The 20512-nt window shown below is 45.5% G+C and overlaps 1 protein-coding gene across 1 annotated transcript in view; it reads left to right on the forward strand.

Moving 5' to 3' along the window:
- Positions 1–856: 856 nt before the first annotated feature.
- ACSS1 (acyl-CoA synthetase short chain family member 1) overlaps positions 857–20512 on the forward strand; it is a 279756-nt gene continuing 260100 nt past the window's right edge. Inside the window, exon 1 of the mRNA XM_029594504.1 lies at positions 857–1536. Coding sequence (XP_029450364.1) covers positions 1176–1536 — 361 coding nt within the window. The 5' untranslated portion in view covers positions 857–1175. The remainder of the gene's footprint in view (positions 1537–20512) is intronic.

Below are 20512 nucleotides of genomic sequence, written 5' to 3' on the forward strand. Positions count from 1 at the left end.
GATGTACAAACAGCACAGTACACCTTGGTGAAGATTTGAAGTCATTTGGAGTGAGAAAAGTCTCACAAAGATTTAATTTTGTACTATGTTATCTCAGCCTAGCTTGATGGTACCCCTTCGAAGAGGCCCTGCACTTGTGCGCATACCCGGGTTTACACGCGTGGCCGGGCCCCTTTGAAAATTCGCCCGGTGTGTGCAAGGCCCGGCCACGGCATAAACCCCAGGATTTATGCACGCAGGCCTTCTAAAATCCGGTCGTTAGTAAACCAGGCCCTTAGAATGTAAGCCCTATTTGGGGGTGGTGGTAATACTTACTGTACTTGAATGTAACGCGCTTTGATGTGAGCTAGCATGAAAAGATGTTAGCTAAATCCAAATAAATATTAAAATAAAAAACTGTTACCATTTAGTAAGGGACCATGGGCAAATATTTCATGGCATCGATGAGAAGTTTGAACCAAAAAAAAGCTCTTGTGCTGATTAAAAAAAAATGATGTAGGATTTTTCTTGGAAAATAGGAATTACTACCATTTAAAAACACTGTTGCAAAAGAAATTGCAAAATTCCTTTGATTATACAGGCGGCAAACATATTGGCAATAAAGGAGTTAACTACCAACTGAATTTGTAATGAACAAATAATATAATTGTTTTAAAATGCTGAATGGCAAATAAGTATTCTAAAGGCACTGGACAGAAATGCCAAGGAACAGGACAAAAGATTGCACTCATGGTTAGCTCCTGCATCCCCATTGGAAAGGGAAAGGGAGGAGTAACTGAATGCATATAACTCAACAGTGAAATAATAATTACAAACACAGGGAAGAAACGGGCAGATGTTAAGATAGTTCAGAAAAAAACAAAAAAGAAATCCCAGTGCTCAGTAATACAGAGAGAATGCAACTAGCAGAAGGAACACGAGGAGGAAGCAGCAAGCACAGACCTTGCGGCGTTAAGCTAAACCACTGTACCCTTGATTTGCCACAGGTATCCAGAAACACCCCAGGCGGCTCGCACTTCGCGTAAACAAAACGAGGAGGAGACGATCGCACCCTTCACTGCCAAACTCCCTCCAGCAGCGAGTAGCCCCGACATCTCTCTGGCGGCCGCAGTTCCCGAGAACCACTACGTCTCCTACTTCTCGTTTGCCAGCCGGGTGCGATCGCCGAGAGAGGCATGGCAGCGACGCTGAGCGAGGGCGGCTGCAGGAGGCTGCTGCAGCTGCTGCTGCTGTCCCGGCGGCCGGGGCTCCCGCTGAGAAGAGCAGCCGCCGGGCTGAAGCTGCAGCATAGCAGGGGCACCCACAGCCGCAGTTCCACCTGGGACGTGCACGCCTTCATGCCCGAGTCCGCCGCCTTTCCCCAGGTGAGAACGTACCAAGAGCTGCTGGAGATCTCGGTCCGAGACCCGGACACTTTTTGGGGTGTCCTGGCCCGGGAGCGCCTCCGCTGGGTGAAGCCCTATCAGACCGTGCAAGACTGCGACTTCAGCCGAGGCAGGGTGAACTGGTTCCTCGGGGGGCAGCTTAACGTGGCAGGTAAGTGGGGGTCTGCAGCTCCTTATGCTATGCCGGGAGGGAGTGTGCACTATATCATGCAAGCAACAGACTTTCGTGACTTTTCTTGGGTCGGACCGTATGTCCCCTAACAATTTTTGACAGTTTCGTCAAAGCTTTGATCCAACTGATTCGAGTAAAACGAAATGCAGCTGTTTTGTAAAAGAATGTCGCGTAACTGCTGCAACTTTGCATCCTTTAAGTAAAAGTAAACAAGGGTGAGATTGAGAATACTCCCAGAAAAACAGGGAGAGCGTTATGTCCTGGCAGACATGATGTCCTCCTAGCCCTCCCCCTTTTTTTCTGCGTGCGGCTAAGTGCCCAGCTTTTTTTGCAAAACCCCTTCCTGGGCAAGTTAAAAATATCCTATGCATCGATGTTCCGAGTTTCCCTAGGAGGCTGTGGCAGGAAACCCTTTACCTCGTTGTAACCGGGGACACTTTTTTTTTTGTTTCTATACGGAGAGAATGGGATGCAAATCGGGCATTTTTTTCATGAACCTTAAAGTAAATATTGGCTTTTGCTGCCGGGGACACGGGCACGTGAAAGTAAAACAACAGCTTCGGCGCTTTGTGCTGAGAGTAGCCGGCATGGCGCGCGCCTCGCTGGGTGCTCCCCCTCCTCCCCTCCCCGAGAGCAGAGGCTGGGCTCCTTCCTGCACGCTGATTGGCTCGGAGGCTGAGAAACAGGGCGTCGCCTCTCCCACGAGGGTCCACGCGCCGCCATTCAAGGGCGTCACGAGCCACGAGACCCTCGGCGGCAGAGGGAAGGGAGAAGGCGGCGGCCTGAAACTGTAGTGCTGGCTCCTCCCCCCCTTCGCGTTAGCCTAGGAAAGGAGAAGGCTGGAAGCCGAAACTTGAGCTCTTTTGCCAAAGCAGCAGGGGAATTGGGCTTGTTGTCTTTTTGCAAGCTGGAAGCTTGGTGTTTCATTCTGGCATGTAAATTGGTTGGGTAATCAGGGGATAAGTAATATGTAATGCAACAGCTATCATCCGTAAACGCAGATCTGGCCGCGATTGATGCCATTTTACGTAGTACTTTTGGACGTCTAAGAGCCTATTACGCATTCATTCCGCATGCAAATTGCTCAGGCATTAACGCCTGCCTTGGCGGCCGTTTTCATTACTGGCAGATAGGTACGTTATGAAAACCAACGCCGAGTTTACCGGCGTTGGTCTTCATAACAGCCGTGGCAGCCTTAGCGCCTCCTTCCTAGCGCGACCCCACTAATTTACATATTGCATGGTGTGAAAGCGGGCGCTGAAAAGTCAGCGCCCTTTTTCCGCGGACATTATTGCATTAGCCTCCAAATGCGTACGAACGGAATACAAGCTTGCGTTCATTTCTGTTCCTAAAAACATAAAATAATCTTTTGGCAAGAAAGGAATGCATCAGAAAACAGAGTAATGAGAGATCTGACCCTGGCTATAACTTTCCATCCATGTATATTGTTTTAAAAAATAATCGGCGTCAGAATATTTGCCTCCCAGTGTGGTATTTAATGCCAGCAGTGAATATGATTCCCATGAGAGGCCATGTACCGGTGAAATATGTTCAAATGCTTCTGCACTGGAAATTTCTCAGTAGGAAGGGCAGTTCATTCCATCAAGCCTGCATTCCATACAATCGGGCTTCTGTTGCTAAGTCAGAGAGTGCAGGACACTGTGGCCCCCTCATTAGTTATGCATTTGCGCTTACTGTGCTGGTTTTCACAGGCAGCTGCTTTATTACTTTGATTCCAACAGGCATCCATGTGACAGCCAGATGATCTGACAGCAAGGGAGTTATTTTAAGGACAGGGTTTGCTGTCTAGTGAAACAGGCTTTCAGGACTTTAGTAGTAACATAACTATAAAATAATAGATACAAAAAGGAGTGTGCCAGGCTTGTGCTAGTGAGGGCTTTGGACAGCTAGATACAATTTTGCCATTGATCCTATAAGTTCCACAAACACAACACTAACATTCAATTCAGGAAACCCTGTAACAAAGATGACTTACTCTCTGCCCTCAATAACTCCCTCCACAACTTAGATCTGACTTAGCCCTCTCCTCCTGGACCAACCTCACAACAAGCATAGCTAATAACCTCTGCCCCCTCACATCCAAGGAAATAAATCACACTCAGCATGCAAAAAAACCATGGTACACCCCAGCCCTAAAAAACTCAAACGCAATCTCAGACTGCACGAAAAAAAATGGCGCAAGAACCCCGCACCCATCCAACTTGCCCTTTACAGATCCTCCTTATGCACCTATAGAGTTACCATCCTCATGACTAAAAGTGACCACTATGCAGCAAAAATTCACAACTACCAATATAAACCCAAGGCCCTTTTCGCCTACGTTACAGAACTTACCAAAATAACACCACCCCCATCCCTGATGAGGAATCCAAAGTCAAATGTGAAGAACTCGCTCTTTTCTTCCACAACAAAATAGTGAAACTCCTGCTTCGTTTCTCCCCCCCTTCCCCCCTTCCCCCCCTAGCATCCTCACTCCGCAGTAAACATAACTCTACTATAGACACGCTAGACACCACATCTACAGAAATTGAAACGTTTTTAAAGAAGCTCAAGCCCTCCTTGCACCCTTTTGACACACTACCTACCAAAGCACTGCTAGGCATCCCAAACATAATCGCCAAGCCCCTAGTGCAAATAATCAACTGCTCACGCACCACTGGCATGGTCCCTGATACATTAAAATTGGCCATGGTCAAACCCATCCTAAAAAACCCCAATCTCGACCCCTCAGACCTCTCCAACTACCAACCCATCTCCAACCTCCCTTTCCTCGCCAAAATCATGGAAAAAATCGTTAACGCCCAACTCACAACCTATCTTGAAACCCACAACATTCTTGCACCCAGTCAATTCGGTTTCCAAAAATTCTTCAACACAGAAACCCTACAGCTCACACTTACAGACACCATCCTCAAAGGATTAGACCATGGCCACTCATACATCCTCGCACTACTTGACATCTCTGCCGCCTTTGATACCGTAAACCATGACATCCTAATCATATGCCTCACAGAAATCGGTATCAAGGAATCGGCACTTCTTTGGTTCACCTCATACCTGGCAAACAGGCAATATATAGTCAAAATTGGAAACTCTGAATCTTCTCCCACTCAACTTACCCAAGGCGTCCCCCAAGGTTCCTCCCTCTCCTCCACCCTCTTTAACATTTACCTCCTTCCCCTTTGCCAGCTCCTCACAGACCTCGGCATACCACATTTCATCTACGCAGACGACATCCAAATTCTCATTCCCATCCAAGAATCCCTAACCAAGCCTATCAAAATCTGGGAGAACTGCCTTAGCGCGATAAATCTCCTCCTCACCAACCTACACCTTGCCCTTAACACAGCAAAAACTGAACTCATCATCATCTCTCAACATAACATCGCTAATCACCTCTCAGACAATAATCCCCCCGCAACTATGACTTCCTTCCAGCAACATGCACATAGCCTTGGAGTTACCATAGATAGTCATCTGAACTTTAAAAAATTTATCAATGCTACTATAAAAGATTCCTTTTACAAACCCCAAGTCCTTAAAAAACTGAAACCACTCCTTCACATTAATGACTTCCGCACTGTCCTGCAAGCCACGATACTTACAAAAATTGACTACTGTAATTCTCTTCTCCTAGGCCTCCCCGCTTCCTCCATCAAACCTTTACAAATCCTTCAAAATGCAGCAGCCAGAATACTAACCAACACATGCAAAACAGATCACATGACCCCCAATACTCAAGGAACTGCATTGGCTCCCAATCCCCACCCGCATCCTCTATAAGAACCTCTCTATTATTCATAAAACAATCCACAACAATAACAGGAACTGGCTTGACAATTCCCTCCTCCTTCACACCTCCAAGCGACCCACCAGATCAGCATATAAAGGCACCCTCCACATCTCCCCACACAAGACCCATCGTCTGATATCCACAAAAGAGCGTGCCTTCTCTATAATAGGACCCACCCACTGGAAGTCCATGCCGCCAGACCTTCGACTTATGACATGTACTCAAAAATTCAAAAAAAGTGAAAAACTTGGCTTTTTAAGCAAGCATTCCCAGAATAATCTCTTTGTCCCTCCAAACTACACCGCAAGCTCCCCATCTCCGTCAAGCCCCATAATCCCCCCTTCCCGCACCCTCCTTTTCCCCCCCTCCTTTTGTTCCCTACACCCCTCCCACCACCCCCCAGATCTTTGCTGCTCCCCCCTCCTCGCCCTCCCCCTTTCAACAGCAAAACAGCTGAACTCATCATCATCGTGTAAATAATATTTCCAATGTTTTTGCCTTAAGCTCTGCTCCTCCCCCCCCCAAGTTGCATTCCTCCTGTTCAATGTACTTTCTCTCTTGTTTCAAGTTACATGTAAACCGATATGATGTTCACACGAATACCGGTATATAAAAACATTAAATAAATAAAATAAATAAATAATAAAAGTTCAAGGTTCCCTTAATATCGCAGTGTGGGTTCTTGCATGGGTGGCCTATGACATAAAAGTGAAAGATGAACTTTATACAACTGTAGACCCGCCAGATGTACACTACTTCTTTTTCCTCTACCATTTAGGAAATAAAGTACCGGTAATAATGATCTTATAGAAAGTTGCCACCAGTACTTTTTCTTCCATTTGTTATCTACTAGAAAAACACAAAGGGTTTAGCACAGAGGGTTAATATCCTACTGTACTTTTTTTTTTTTTAGTTTTCTTTCATGTCTGTAAAACCTTTTCTTTAATCTTCAGTGTCATAATGGAACTTCGGTTTTAAATTACTCCCAGCTTAGGTACTTTGAATGTGTGAACACTGCATTTGCCTTAAGGACAGAACATTGTACCTTTTTTTTTTTAAAGTACTGTAATCCCTTATCCTAGGAGGCAGGCATTTTAGAAACAGTTTCTGATTCAAAAGTCAATCTTTATTCTTGTTTTTCAGTGCAGTACTGAGATAGTGAGAGCTTGGCTTCTGATACCACGTACCGCATGAAATTCCTGCAGCTCCAAATAGGAAGCCGTGTGTCTTCAGGTTTCTGTTGTTGGAATTCGTTTCGTGTGGGGTTAAAAATGATAGAGGCAGTTTTCTGATAGTCTGCACTGGGACATATCCCATGGGGCCATTTTACTTGCAGGCTGTGCACTGATTTTCAAAGAGAAAGTAGGAGCAAGCTTTCATTTTGAAACTTGCCATGGGTACAATGCATACGCAGACTTTTGCGCCTCCTTTTTTTGGTGGGGGAATAATTATTTCATGGGAAATAATGCCCATAGAGTTGAAAAAGCAAAATGTGCACGGTGTTTTCCTCCACCACCCCCACCTCAACGTGCCCTGGGAATGCCGCTCCTAGCTACGATTAAAAATCGGTGCCTTGTGGAATCACATGTGGACTTTAGTCGCGTTGAGGAAGGGCAAGTCCCAGACAGCTGATTTATGCATGTACATTGTTCTTTACCTGCATGAATGGCCTTCAGAATACATTTATGTAAGCATCCATATTTGATTACTCGGCATATCAGAGTATCCATCTTCGCAAAGTACAATAAAACAATTTACAGTATAAATAAACCTAATAATTAAAAAATTCTAAAGAGAGACCATAAAATAAATACTTAAACAAATAAATACTTATTCTCAATATCATTGGCTCCCAAATCTGTCTTGATGACCCCATAGCCAGTTGAGTTTTCAGGATATCCAAATCAGGATATGAGAGCTTTTGCATTGCATGCCAGTTTAATTCATGCATATTCATTAGGGATATCTAGGGACCTTCGTTTTTAATATTTATGTTATTTTTAACTGCAGTTAGTGTTTTATTATAATGAACAAAAACAGGAGAGCTTCAGTGGAAAAAACTGAGTCATTTTATTCTGCTAATATTTCTTCTATTTTTGTTCGTCATAATAAACGTTGATAAATTCCAGAGGAAAATAAAATAAAATCTGAAAATTAAGGTCCCTGTAGCAGTCCTGAAAACCTGACTAGTTGGGAGTGTTTTCAGGACAGGTTTGAGAACCACTGCATCATATATCAGATAAGGCTGACTTGTAAAGCTGGTGCTGCTTACAAAATCACAAACTCCCATCGCCAATAGTGTGTTCAATTATTATTACATTCTTAGCATAAAAAATGGGCAGTGGTCCTCCTTTTTAAGTGTGTGGTCAGAACAGAGAGAGGCAGCAGGAGCCAGATGTCAGAATGGATAGAGGCAGATTGGGAATTGGGAGGGGTGTGTGTGAGAGAAGGGAGGGTGTAGCACCAGAAATAGAAAAAAAAATCTAGTGCTCATGGGGGAAGGCCGGCCACCTTTTTTCCTGCATAGCACCTATTTCTTGTGGGAGGAAAAAAGTATGCTCAATTTTCTTTTGCTCTCCTGAAGAATCATGGGAGCCAGTTCATGCCACACTTATTTTTTTTTCTCCTCTGATTTCATTTGAATTGATTCAGAAAGATGTTTAAGAAAAAAGTTGTTTTAAAAAACGCCCTGTTTAGAGCTGCTCTGAAAGAGACAGTACTGTGATTGTGGCGATACCCATGCTAGTATTGGGCTGACAGGACTAGCTGGAGGAAGGGGGTGGTCCGATGGCACAGCTGAAAAACATCCCACGTTCTTTTGTCCCAATTAACAGGAGCTTGTATACAAGGGCGCTTTCTTTTTTCACTTGTTCTGACTGACATGGATATGTTATTAAGGCACATCTCAGTGGCTGTAAGAGTGTATCTACTCTTTTATGCACTTTGCAGGAGAGCCGGGACACTTGAAGCAGATTTAGAGGAGCAATAACATGCGCTCCGGCTAGCACACAGTTTAACTAGTGACTGGATGCGTGTTTTGGATGCACTAGGCTAACACCCGATTCAATAAGGGGATTAACACATCCAAAATACACATCCAAACTCACGCTTTGCTAAAAGTGCTCATCACATGTAAATGCCATGTAGATGAGGCTATTAGCTATTACCCCGATGCAGTTCATCGCAGTGCACCCAACGCGCATTTTTTAATAGGGCAAATTTAGCACCAGCCCCAGAGCTGGCACTAAGTGTTGCCATGCGTCCATGGTTCATCTAAAAAACACGTTTTTCTCTGAGGACAAGCAGGATGGTAGTTCTCACAGATGGATGACATCATCAGATGGAGCCCTGATGCGGAAAACTTATGTCAAAGTTTCTAGAACTTTGACTAGGCACACTGAACATGCCCAGCATGCCCTATACCATGCGTCCACACGGTGTCCCTCTTCAGTCTCTTCTTTTCTGCAGTTGGTGTTGGCATCAGCAACGTTTGAGAAGGAGCTGGCATGCTGAGTCCATCTGGCGGTGGAGCAGGCGTTGCAGGGCCTCAGTCCTGTGGCACCGACGGCACTGGACTCGGTGCCACCTGTCCTTGATCTTCTTCTGGAGAAGCTCAGCGTGCTCATCGGTGCATTACCGACTCAGCTGGCACTGGTTCCTGGGACAACATCTATGCCCAGCGGGGCACCAAGTCCTCCCCCTACTTATACGGTGGTGAGACAATAAATAAATGTCAATTAATGACAATACAATACAAACATTACATGACTCACACAAATAATAAAAAACAAATAAACACTAAAAAGGTAACAATGGATATAAAACATATATAAAACATGTAAAATGGAACATGGTCCTTAATTAATGTGTGGCAGATGTGGCGATGGGATAAATGTAACAGTGCCGATATAGCAACATAAACATAGTGACTCACACAAATAGAACATAAATACTTGAAAAGTGACTAATGGATATAAAGGGGTGGATTTTAAAAGCCCTGCTCGCGTAAATCTGCCCGGATTTACGAGAGCAGGGCCTTGCGCGCCGGTGCGCCTATGTTCCATAGGCCTACCGGCGCGCGCAGAGCCCCGGGACTCGCGTAAGTCCCGGGGTTTTTCAAGGGGGGCGTGTCGGGGGCGGCGTGTCGGATCGGCGCGGCGTTTTGGGGGCGGGACGCGGCGTTTCGGGGGCGGGCCCAGGGGCGTGGTTTCGGCCCGGGGTGGTCCGGGGGCATGGCCACGCCCTCCGGAACCGCCCCCAGGTCGCGTCTCGGCGCGCTAGCGGCCCGCTGGCGCGCGGGGATTTACTTCTCCCTCCGGGAGGCGTAAATCCCCCAACAAAGGTAGGGGGGGGGTCTAGATAGGGCCGGGGGGTGGGTTAGATAGAGGAAGGGAGGGGAAGGTGAGGGGAGGGCGAAAGCGAGTTCCCTCCTAGGCCGCTCCGATTTCGGAGCGGCCTAGGAGGGAACGGCGGCAGGCTGCGCGGTTCGGCGCGCGCCGGCTACACGACATCGGCAGCCTTGCGTGCGCCGATCCTGGATTTTAGCTGATACGCGCGGCTACGTGCGTATCTACTAAAATCAAGCGTACTTTTGTTTGCACCTGGTGCACCAACAAAAGTACGCGAAGGCGCACTTTCTTAAAATCTACCCCAAAGCATATATAACCATTGAAATGAAATGTGTTCTCTAATTGAATATATACTGGTCTTGTAAATTGAACCAATAAGATGTGAAAAGAGTATAGATGATTTTACCTTAGTGAAATAATCTTTTATATGTATATGGAAGATCTTATTACCAATTGATTTTCTTCTGATGAAATAGCTGTACAAAAAATATTAGCAGACTGTAAATTGTGTGCAACCGAACAACAACAATATATTAAGATGAATAAGAACATGGGGAAAAAAGGGGGAATACTAAGAATATGCAAATAAAAAAATGAAAAATAGCGTTAAATTAATAAAAATATTTAAAAACTGAAATCAAAAAGGTTGGGAAAAGTAAACAAACCTATAGGTGAGCATATGAGAAACACATGGTGGGGTAAAGAATGAATAATAGTATATGTCAAAAGCCAGCAAAATGTAATATTTCAAACAAGAAATAATGTCTCAAAAAATGTCTCAAAAAAATAATGTCTCAAAAAAATAATTACATGCATAAGGTGCCGAAATCTCTGGCAGTTTAGTTTATTGCTGATCACTCCCGCTGCTTTTTCAATGGTATTTACATCTCTCCTGGTCCTTTATTTAATGTTTGTATTGTATTGTCATTAATTGACATTTATTTATTGTAGCCCCTGAGGCAGCCCCCGCGAGGGGGGCGAAACTCGGCCTGAGTCGGGCATATTGTGCATTGGACCTGTAAGTCTCCTTAATAAAGCTTCCAACGGACATCTTAAGGCATCTATTTTGTGTGTATTTCCCTCACGGCTTTTTTAGATCACCTTCCTCCTTGTTTTATTAACTCTTCTGCCCAGGAGGGAAGGGTTAGGTTGGCCGTCATAGTTGGTGAATTGATTATTAGGAATGTAGATAGCTGGGTGGCTGGTGGGCGTGAGGATCGCCTGGTAACATGCCTACCTGGTGCGAAGGTGGCGGACCTCATGCTTCACCTAGATAGGATTTTAGACAGTGCTGGGGAGGAGCCGGCTGTAGTGGTACATGTGGGCACCAACGACATAGGAAAATGTGGGAGGGAGGTTCTAGAAGCCAAATTTAGGCTCTTAGGAGGAAAGCTTAAATCCAGAACCTCCAGGGTAGCATTCTCTGAAATGCTCCCTGTTCCACGCGCAGGTCACCAGAGGCAGACAGATCTCCAGAGTCTCAATGCGTGGATGAGACAATGGTGCAAGGAAGAGGGATTCAGTTTTGTTAGGAAGTGGGGAACCTTTTGGGGAAGGGGGAGTCTCTTCCGAAGGGATGGGCTCCACCTTAACCAGGGTGGAACCAGACTGCTGGCGCTAACCTTTAAAAAGAAGATAGAGCAGCTTTTAAACTAGAACAAAGGGGAAAGCCGACAGTTGCTCAGCAGTGCATGGTTTGGAGAGAGATATCTTCAAAAGATACTAATGATGCATTAGAATTAGGGCTTCCCGACAGTGAGGTTCCAATAATAAGAAAAGTTGTTCAAGTGCCTGTAACTAAAAACTCACCTGAGCTAAAAAATTCTAACTTATCCCTATCAATTAAAAAGCAGAATGAAAATACAAACAAAAGTATACAGTTATAAAATACCTCATCTGAACCTGTTGGGGGAAGAAACAACCAATCACGATTAGAGTATAAAGCCCGTTTGAAGGCTTTCTTTACCACACGTGCCGGGTACCCTATGTCCAAAAATCGGGTAGTCATTAGGTGGGCTTCTTTAACGAATTCAGTACGGGAGGAGCACAGCCTACGGAGACATAGAAACTGCCCTGTAGGAATATTCGGGTAGATTTTCAAACAACGCGATTTGGTGTACTTTTGTTGGCACATCAGGCGCAAACAAAAGTACGCTGGATTTTAGTAGATACGCGCGTAGCCGCTAAAATCCTGGATCGGTGCGCGCAAGGCTACCGATTCCGTATAGCCGGCGCACGCCGAGCCGCGCAGCCTACCTCCGTTCCCTCCGAGGCCGCTCCGAAATCGGAGCGGCCTCGGAGGGAACTTTCTTTTGCCCTCCCCTCCCCTCCCCTCCCCTTCCCCTACCTAACCCACTCCCCCGGCCCTGTCTAAACCCCCCCCTTACCTTTGTCGGGGGATTTACGCCTCCCGGAGGGAGACGTAAATCCCCGCGTGCCAGCGGGCCGCTAGCGTGCTGGGACGCGACCTGGGGGCGGGTCCGGAGGGCGCGGCCATGCCCCCGGACCGCCCCGGGCCGTAACCACACCCCCGGACCCGCCCCCGAAACGCTACGTCCCGCCCCGAAAATGCCGCGTAGATCGGGCCCGCCCCCGACACGCCCCCCTCGGAAAACCCCGGGACTTACGCGAGTCCCAGGGCTCTGCGCGCGCCGGTAGGCCTATGTAAATAGGCCTACCGGCTAGCAGGGCTCTTAAAATCCGCCCCATTGTCTCTCAATGGCTTAGGATGGAAACTTGTGTAGGTTAGTAAAGTGTTCCGGTCCGTCTCTTTTCGATAAAGGGTGGTGGTAAACTTCCCATCCTTCACAGAGATTAGAATATCCAGAAATGCTATTTGGACCGGATCGATATTAAAATTAAATTGAATATTGATATTTAATGAATTTAACCAGTCTATAAACATGTAGAACTGAATGTCTGTCCCTCCCCAAATAATGAAAACATCATCAATAAAACGTAGCCATAGAACTATCAATGTGTCCCACTACCCGATTTTTGGACAGAGGGTACCCGGCACGTGTGGTAAAGAAAGCCTTCAAACGGGCTTTATACTCTAATCGTGATTGGTTGTTTCTTCCCCCAACAGGTTCAGATGAGGTATTTTATAACTGTATCCTTCCATTTTCAACAATGAGTAAAAATATAGTAACTATAATACGCAGACATTGGCAGTCCTTGTCATTGTCTAATCTTCTGCAGGGATCACTGCGGTTCACCTTTCGGAGGGGGAGGAACCTCCGAGACCAGTTGGTACACACAATGTTTTCGAGTCATATGAACTCACCCGTGGGGGAGGGTGGCCATGGCCCATGCGGACATTGTACCCTGTGCAATCATACCAACACAATCTCTGAGTTTACCCATCCTATCACTGGCCGAGTCTTCCAATTACGTGCAAGGACTGACTGTACAACCAAAGGAGTGGTCTACGTTGTGCAGTGCCCGTGCCCCCTCTTATATGTGGGAAAAACTACTCGTATGGTTAAAACGAGGATAATCGAACATTGTTCCAACATCCGTTTGTTGAGAATAGATGAGCCTTTGGTAAATCATTGGTCCCAACATAATCATGTTATCTCTGACCTTGTCTTCTCAGTTTTGGAGGTGGTCCCTCATCATCTCAGAGGGGGAAACTATCCAGACCTACTGGGAAGGAAAGAGCAGAGATGGATATTCACTCTAGACACTATCAGTCCGAAAGGCCTCAATAAAGAAATTGAGTGGCATTTATTTGGTTAAATGTACTCTGTTCTGATTGGTTCAGCAATCTCGCGATGATTCTTTGTTTGGCGCCATTCCTGCCCTTTAAATGTTTGACACTGTTGAGGGCGCTCGCGCTCCATGTTTGATCTGAAAGGTACGTACTTTAATTGTAACCTTTACCTTTAACTATGTAGCCCTTTCATTTGTGATCTACCACTTATATTTGTTTGTGTTGTAGATTTAAGTATAATGATGGTCCCTCCCGATGCAGCAACAAGCGAAACACGGGACCGTGTCGGGGGACTTATATAAATGCTTTTGTGATTCATGTGGAGTTGCCGATTACAAATTATATCTTATACAAAGAAAGAATAAATAAATTCTATTTGAATAATTGGTGGATCCTCAAGACTGTATTCTTGCACTGTTGTTTATTGAGACTTCAATTACCCCAATATTGACTGGGTAAATGTATCATCGGGACATGCTAGAGAGATAACATTCCTGGATGGAATAAATGATAGCTTTACGGAATTATTAGGAAGGGAATAGTGAATAAAATGGAAAATGTCATAATGCCTCTGTATCGCTCCATGGTGAGACCGCACCTTGAATACTGCGAACAGTTCTGGTTGCCGCATCTCAAAAAAGATATAATTGCGATGGAGAAGGTACAGAGAAGGTCTACCAAAATGATAAGGGGAATGGAACAGCTCCCCTATAAGGAAAGACTAAAGAGGTTAGGACTTTTCAGCTTGGAGAAGAGACGGGTGAGGGGGATATGATAGAGGTGTTTAAAATCATGAGAGGTCTAGAACGGGTAGATGTGAATCAGTTATTTACTCTTTCGAATAATAGAAAGACTAGGGGGCACTCCATGAAGTTAGTAGGTGGCACATTTAAAACTAATCGGAGAAAGTTCTTTTTTACTCAACACACAATTCAACTCTGGAATTTGTTGCCAGAGGATGTGGTTAGTGCAGTTAGTATAGCTGTGTTTAAAAAAGGATTGGATAAGTTCTTGGAGGAGAAGTCCATTACCTGCTATTAATTAAGTTGACTTAGAAAATAGCCACTGCTATTACTAGCAACGGTAACATGGAATAGACTTAGTTTTTGGGTACTTACCAGGTTCTTATGGCCTGGATTGGCCACTGTTGGAAACAGGATGCTGGGCTTGATGGACCCTTGGTCTGACCCAGTATGGCATGTTCTTATGTTCTTTATGTTATACCCAGGCAAGACTGCATCTTGGGGGTCATGTCAAGGCTCCTTCTGTCAGAGCCATGGCAGCGTTAGTGGCCCACTTGTGAGCAGTTCCTGTGGAGAAGATCTGCAAGGCTGCGACATGGAGTTCTCACCACACATTTACATCACATTACTGTCTGGATAGGGATGGCCGACGCGACAGTAGGTTCAGCTAGTCTGTCTTTCGGAATCTTTTTAAGGTCTAGAACCCAACTTTCCCATCCTAGGGCCTGTTGATTGGGTTCAGGATATCTCCTCCTCTGTTACCAACAGCACCGGTGTTATGCCCATTGGCACCTGGGTAAGTGTCTGTTGGGCCCCTTTTGTGCTGGGGATCAGCCTGTAGCTAGATATTCACCCATGTGTGAAGACTACCTTCCTGCTTGTTCTCGGAGAAAGCTGAGTTGCTTACAAGGACAGCAGGATGTTAGTCCTCATGAAACCTTCCTGCCACCCCACAGAGTTAGGTTTCTCCTATTTTTTATTTTTAATTGTAATTTTATGTTATGAGACTGAAGAGGGACTCCGCATGGATATGTGGTATAGAGCATGCTGGGCATGCTCATTGTGCCTAGTCAAAGTTCTAGAAGCTTTGACATAAGTTTTCTGGATCAGGTCGCCATCTGATGATGTCACCCATGTGTGAGGACTAACATACTGCTGTCCTCAGAGAACAAATGTTACACTTACAATGTGTCAAACACAGTTTTTTTCATTTCCTGAGCCAAAATCACCAAAAGGGACTCAGTTTGATATAAAAGATTAATATCTTTTAGGCAAGGAGAAAGAGATGTGGGGAACCAATGCAAAATGTGCTTCCAAAGTGGGTGCCCATTTTTTTCAACACATGTACAGCCACGGCACCCCTGGGCGTCTGATGCTTTTTAATGTGGCAGTTCATTGAAATATAGTATCGTGCGCCCAGAAGAGGTGAATGTGCATTAAAAAATGGGCGCCAGGTTGGATACACGTTTTTAATGAACGCTTTATTGCATCGGCCTGAGAGACTGCACCTGAATAGATTTGGGCTGACCTGAGCTCTCCTTTCCCAGCTCTGTGAGAAGTTAGTGGCTGTATGGCCTTCCGTAGAGGTCACCCTCACAACTTGTCTGAAATTTAAGTGATGAGTGATCATTCTGCATTATCTGGCCAAAGAGTGGCAGGAGATATGACAGACATTTAGTCTCCTGCCTTCCAATATGTCAGCTCTTTCCTGGAGGTCATGCTTGTCTACATACTTGCCCATGTTAAATGGCTCTGTACTGAGCAGGAGAGGCAAGGGGTACAAAGGCTTTTTTTTGTCATAACTCACTTCTCTAATGTCACTGGGGCTATTGATTGCACTCATGTAAGTTTAGTTCCTTCAGGGAACCAGGAAACTGTACATGTCCAAGTCTGCTGTGACCATTGCTTATTGATGACGGGTGTGGTTGCCAAGTGTCTTGATTCTTGCTATGATGCCCACTCTGACTACATGTCAGAGATCCAGAATACTATGGGTAACTGCTGGAACTGTTAGAATATTTGGTGGCTAGCAATGTCTTCACAACGTCTAGCATTTTATTGGTGGATGACTTACTTTATGTGTGTGTGTATAATAATGGTTAGCACCTGTAAGCCTGGCATGCTTAGTATGGCCTTCCCTCCTTTTTCTATAGGCCAATACCACAGCAACTCTGCATGTTTTACAAGGGGTAGTGAGATTCACATAGAGGAAAGTGAGAGAGCTAATGCATTCTACAGTTTGGAGCAGGGCAAACTCAAAATGCTTCATTCACTGCCTATTTTGCCTTGTTTGCCCCATGTGACTTCTTGCGTTACTTTGCTTCAGCACTGAATGGCAAAATTTGTATTTGCTAACATTTCTGAATAGCTATTTGTCTCAGCTTCCCTTGGAAAATATGATCAGCACAGGCATGAAAGTCTAATCCTTGTGCCTCTCTATTTTTGTCTCCTTGTGTCTGCCTATGCACCCAGACCTGGCATAGTTGGTTGGCAATGCTGTGTAACTATTGCTGTTCTTGCAAAAATTATCTGTAGGTAGGTCACTGTCTCACAGTTATACAGTTAATTAAAGGTGGATTAGGACAAAAATTGAACCTGAGGTTGAGCTGAGTGGAAGGAAGAGAACGCGGTGTGGGTCAGAGCCTCAACATGTTGTTAACTTTCCATGTGGCCGATGCAATACAGTTTGCTTAGCCGAGCGCACTGTATAACCCACAGTTGGACGTGGGTTGTATAGGCGCTAATTAATTCCCTTATACAATAAGGGGATTAGCGCCTTTACAACGCACACTTCCAATGCGGAGTAAATCTAATAGCATTAATCACATGCAAATGCATTCAATCCCAATGCAAAAAAACCCCAAACAAATGTGCATCTAGGATGCACATTTAGCGATCAGAAATTAATGCCTGCCTGGAGCAGGCGTTAATTGCTGAGCGCTCCTTAAAGACTGCTTTTCTGTACTGTCTCCTACTTAATATCATTGCGATATTAAGTAGGAGGAAAAAGTAAACAAATTTTAAACAAAAAAAAATAGTAAAAAAAAAACCGCCAGCAGTCAGGTGCAGGAAACGGATGCTCAATTGAGAAGCGTCCGTTTCCTGAACCCCCTGGCTGTGTGGTGTGTAGTAAAACCTAACCGGCGGAGGGCCAATGCACCCGGGATCTCCTTTACAAGGAGGCGCTATGGTTGCGCAAGCGACCCCCTAATTTAAATATTGCATTGGCCCCCATGTGCATTGTGCATATGCAGCTCTGCCTGGGTATTGGGAATAATAAAGTTTCCTTTCTCCTTCTTGTCTGGTTGCCATGCAGTAAGTGGCATACCATGCAGTAAGTAAGTTTCTGAGGCATTTATCCCAGAGATGGCTGCATGCTTGCTCCTAACTTACAATGTTGGGTAGAATGCTTTTGAATCCTTTTAGAATGGGAAGAGCAGCATAACATCTTATCTCACGGAGAAGTTTTCTTTTGCTTATTACTTTACATCTGATGGTTAGGAGTGATGTATAGTAACACAGTAAAAAACAGCAGATAAAGACCAAAATGATCCATCCAGTCTGCCCAGCAAGGTTTTTAGGGTTGTAATTGTTGGTCCGTGCAGGTTACTCTTAAGGGTAACAAGGCCACATGCCAGCCGTAAAAGTAGGAGATGGCCAGACCTCCCCCTCCTGACGTATAGTTATTCATTCTTTCTTGTGGTGCACAGAGGTTTGCCCGATCATAGAAGCACAACAGTGGATGCCTCTGCTCTGCACTGTCATCATGAGTAAACTTGATTAGACTTCATTGACTGTAACAGCCAGAGAGCTAAATCATATGTTAACTGTAAGATAGGCCCAGATGGATCCCTTGAATGCACACTGGCTGGTTGAAACTGCTGCTCCATGCAGCTACACCAACTGCACTAACCATTCTTCATGGTTAGTGCAGTTAGTGTAGCTGGGTTCAAAAAAGGATTGGATAAGTTCTTGGAGGAGAAGTCCTTTAACTGCTATTTATCAAGTTTACTTAGGGAATAGCCACTGCTATTAATTGCATCAGTAGCATGGGATCTTCTTAGTGTTTGGGTAATTGCCAGGTTCTTGTGACCTGGTTTGGCCTCTGTTGGAAACAGGATGCTGGGCTTGATGGACCATTGGTCTGATCCAGCATGGCAATTTCTTATGTTCTTATGTTCTTACCATCCTCTAGCTCAGCGGTTCTCAACCTGTGGGTCGCGACCCCGGCGGGGGTCGAACGACCAAAACGCAGGAGTCGCCTAAAGCAGGTCCCCAACCACCGGTCCGCGGACCAGTACCGGGCCGTTGGGGTTTTTTGCCAGTCCGCGGCGCCGCGGCTGCTGCGGGGAGGCGGGGCGAAGCTGGCGACCTGCCTCCTCCAACCCCAAAAGGGAAGAGACATGGCCCAAAAAGCTAGCGCGTCGCAGTGACGTATGTTGCTGGAGCCGCGCAGGCAGGAAGGAGGTGTATCAGCCACTGCAGGTGCTCCTCCTACTTCCTTCCTGCCCGCCCTGCCCCGGAAGACAAATGTTGCCGGAGCCGCACGGGGAGGAAGGAGGAGGCGCGTCAGCCGCGTGGGTAGAAGAGGCGCTTCAGCCGCGTGCAGAAGAGGAGCAGCGGGGCCGGGACTAGGGCCACTGCAGAGCCCATCCTGTGGCAACCCGTAAAGAAGAGGCCCAGAGGTGAGAGAGAGGTGTGTGCGAGTATGAGATGAGTTGAGAGACTGTGTGTGTTTGCAGAGACAGCATGTGAGAGCCTCTGTGTGTGTGAAAGAGACAGCATGTAAGAGTGAGAGCCTGTGCTTGAGCAAGGCAGCATGTGGGGGTGTGAGAGAGCCTGTGTGTGAGACTCAGACAGCCTGTGCCAGTGAGAGCCTGTGTATGTGTGTGTGAGAGAGAAATGCATGTGAGAATGAGAACCTGACTGTGTGTTTGAGGGAAGAAGACAGGTGGAGAGAAAAGAAATAGAAAAAAAGGCAATATAAAAGGAAATGGCAAAAAATTAGAAAGGGAAGCAGATGTAAAAAAAAAATAAATTACTTTTTACTGATTGGCACATGTAATCTTTGGGAATGTGCAAGAGTAGCACTTTCTCTATGGCGGATCTCACAATGTACGAGATCAACATGGAGGAAGTGGAAACCCACGGGGCCTGCACAGAGGAGGCAGCAGAATGGGCTTCAGTGCCAATAGCGGCAATCAGTGCCTCCCCAATAGCCACGTGGCAGCAGTGGCAGTAATTAGATTAATTGTTTGACTCAGCTGGAGGTGACAAAGTATGAAGTGGGATGTGAAATCAGCTTGATCTGGTGGAGAATTAGGATTGCTGTTACACATGAACTGTATTTGGCAAACATAAAGGGAGCCAGGATAATCAATTGATGCCTGCAGCTGAGGACTGATTCATTATGACTCATGTAGAAATTAGTGCATTTTCCAGATTAGTCTGCATAACACAATTCTCAACATTCAGCATTATTTCTGCTGCATAGAGTTTTATCTGAGAGGCTCTGAGGTTGTGAGGGAGCCAGTAAGAGTGAGAGCATGAGTGTGTATGAGAAAATCCAGGGGAGTAAGAGTGTGTGTGAGTGTGGGGGGGGGGGGGGGGGGGGGGAGAGAGTGTCTTACACCCTGAGAGTGTATCAGTGTCTGTGAGAGTGAGAGGTTATGGTGGGTATAAGAGCATGAATGTGTAAGTATGTGACAGTGTATGTGTGAGAGAGAATGGACATGTGAGTATGTGTGAGAGAGAGAGGATAACCTCCTAATCCTCGACAATATCAGAGTGACTGGAAATCAAGAGCTCCCATGTATGGACAGCAGGGGCTTTTTAAAATCCTTATTAGTTTTAATTATTGTGTGTTATTTGATATATGTGCTGTTTTGAAATATTATTGGTGTTTGGGAAATTATAAAAATGTATATGATTTTAATTAATAGAAATTCTATTTATCAGTAATTTTAAAATATTCTTTTATTAGTATGGTTTTACTATTATAACTGATGCTTTATGTTTCTTAATTTTATTGTTTTATGAGGAATGGTGGTTCTGTTTATAAATGTCATAATAAATAAGTATGCACTAAAATCCAACCCCATCCATAACCCCGCCCCCATATGACCAAAGCCCCACCCTCACCCCGCCCTCGCCCCGCCCTCACGGGGCGAGGGGTCACCGCAACATGAGGAACTGTATTTCGGGATCACGGCATTAGAAAGTTTGAGAACCAGGCAACCTCTCTGTTTATCCCATTCCTTTTTTAATTTGGTTACTATTCTTGCCTTCACACCCTCTTTCGAGAGGACATTCCAGGCATCCACCCCGTTTCCGT

The sequence above is a fragment of the Rhinatrema bivittatum genome, chromosome 3 (genome assembly GCF_901001135.1).
Source record: "Rhinatrema bivittatum chromosome 3, aRhiBiv1.1, whole genome shotgun sequence".
Lineage (NCBI taxonomy): Eukaryota > Metazoa > Chordata > Amphibia > Gymnophiona > Rhinatrematidae > Rhinatrema > Rhinatrema bivittatum.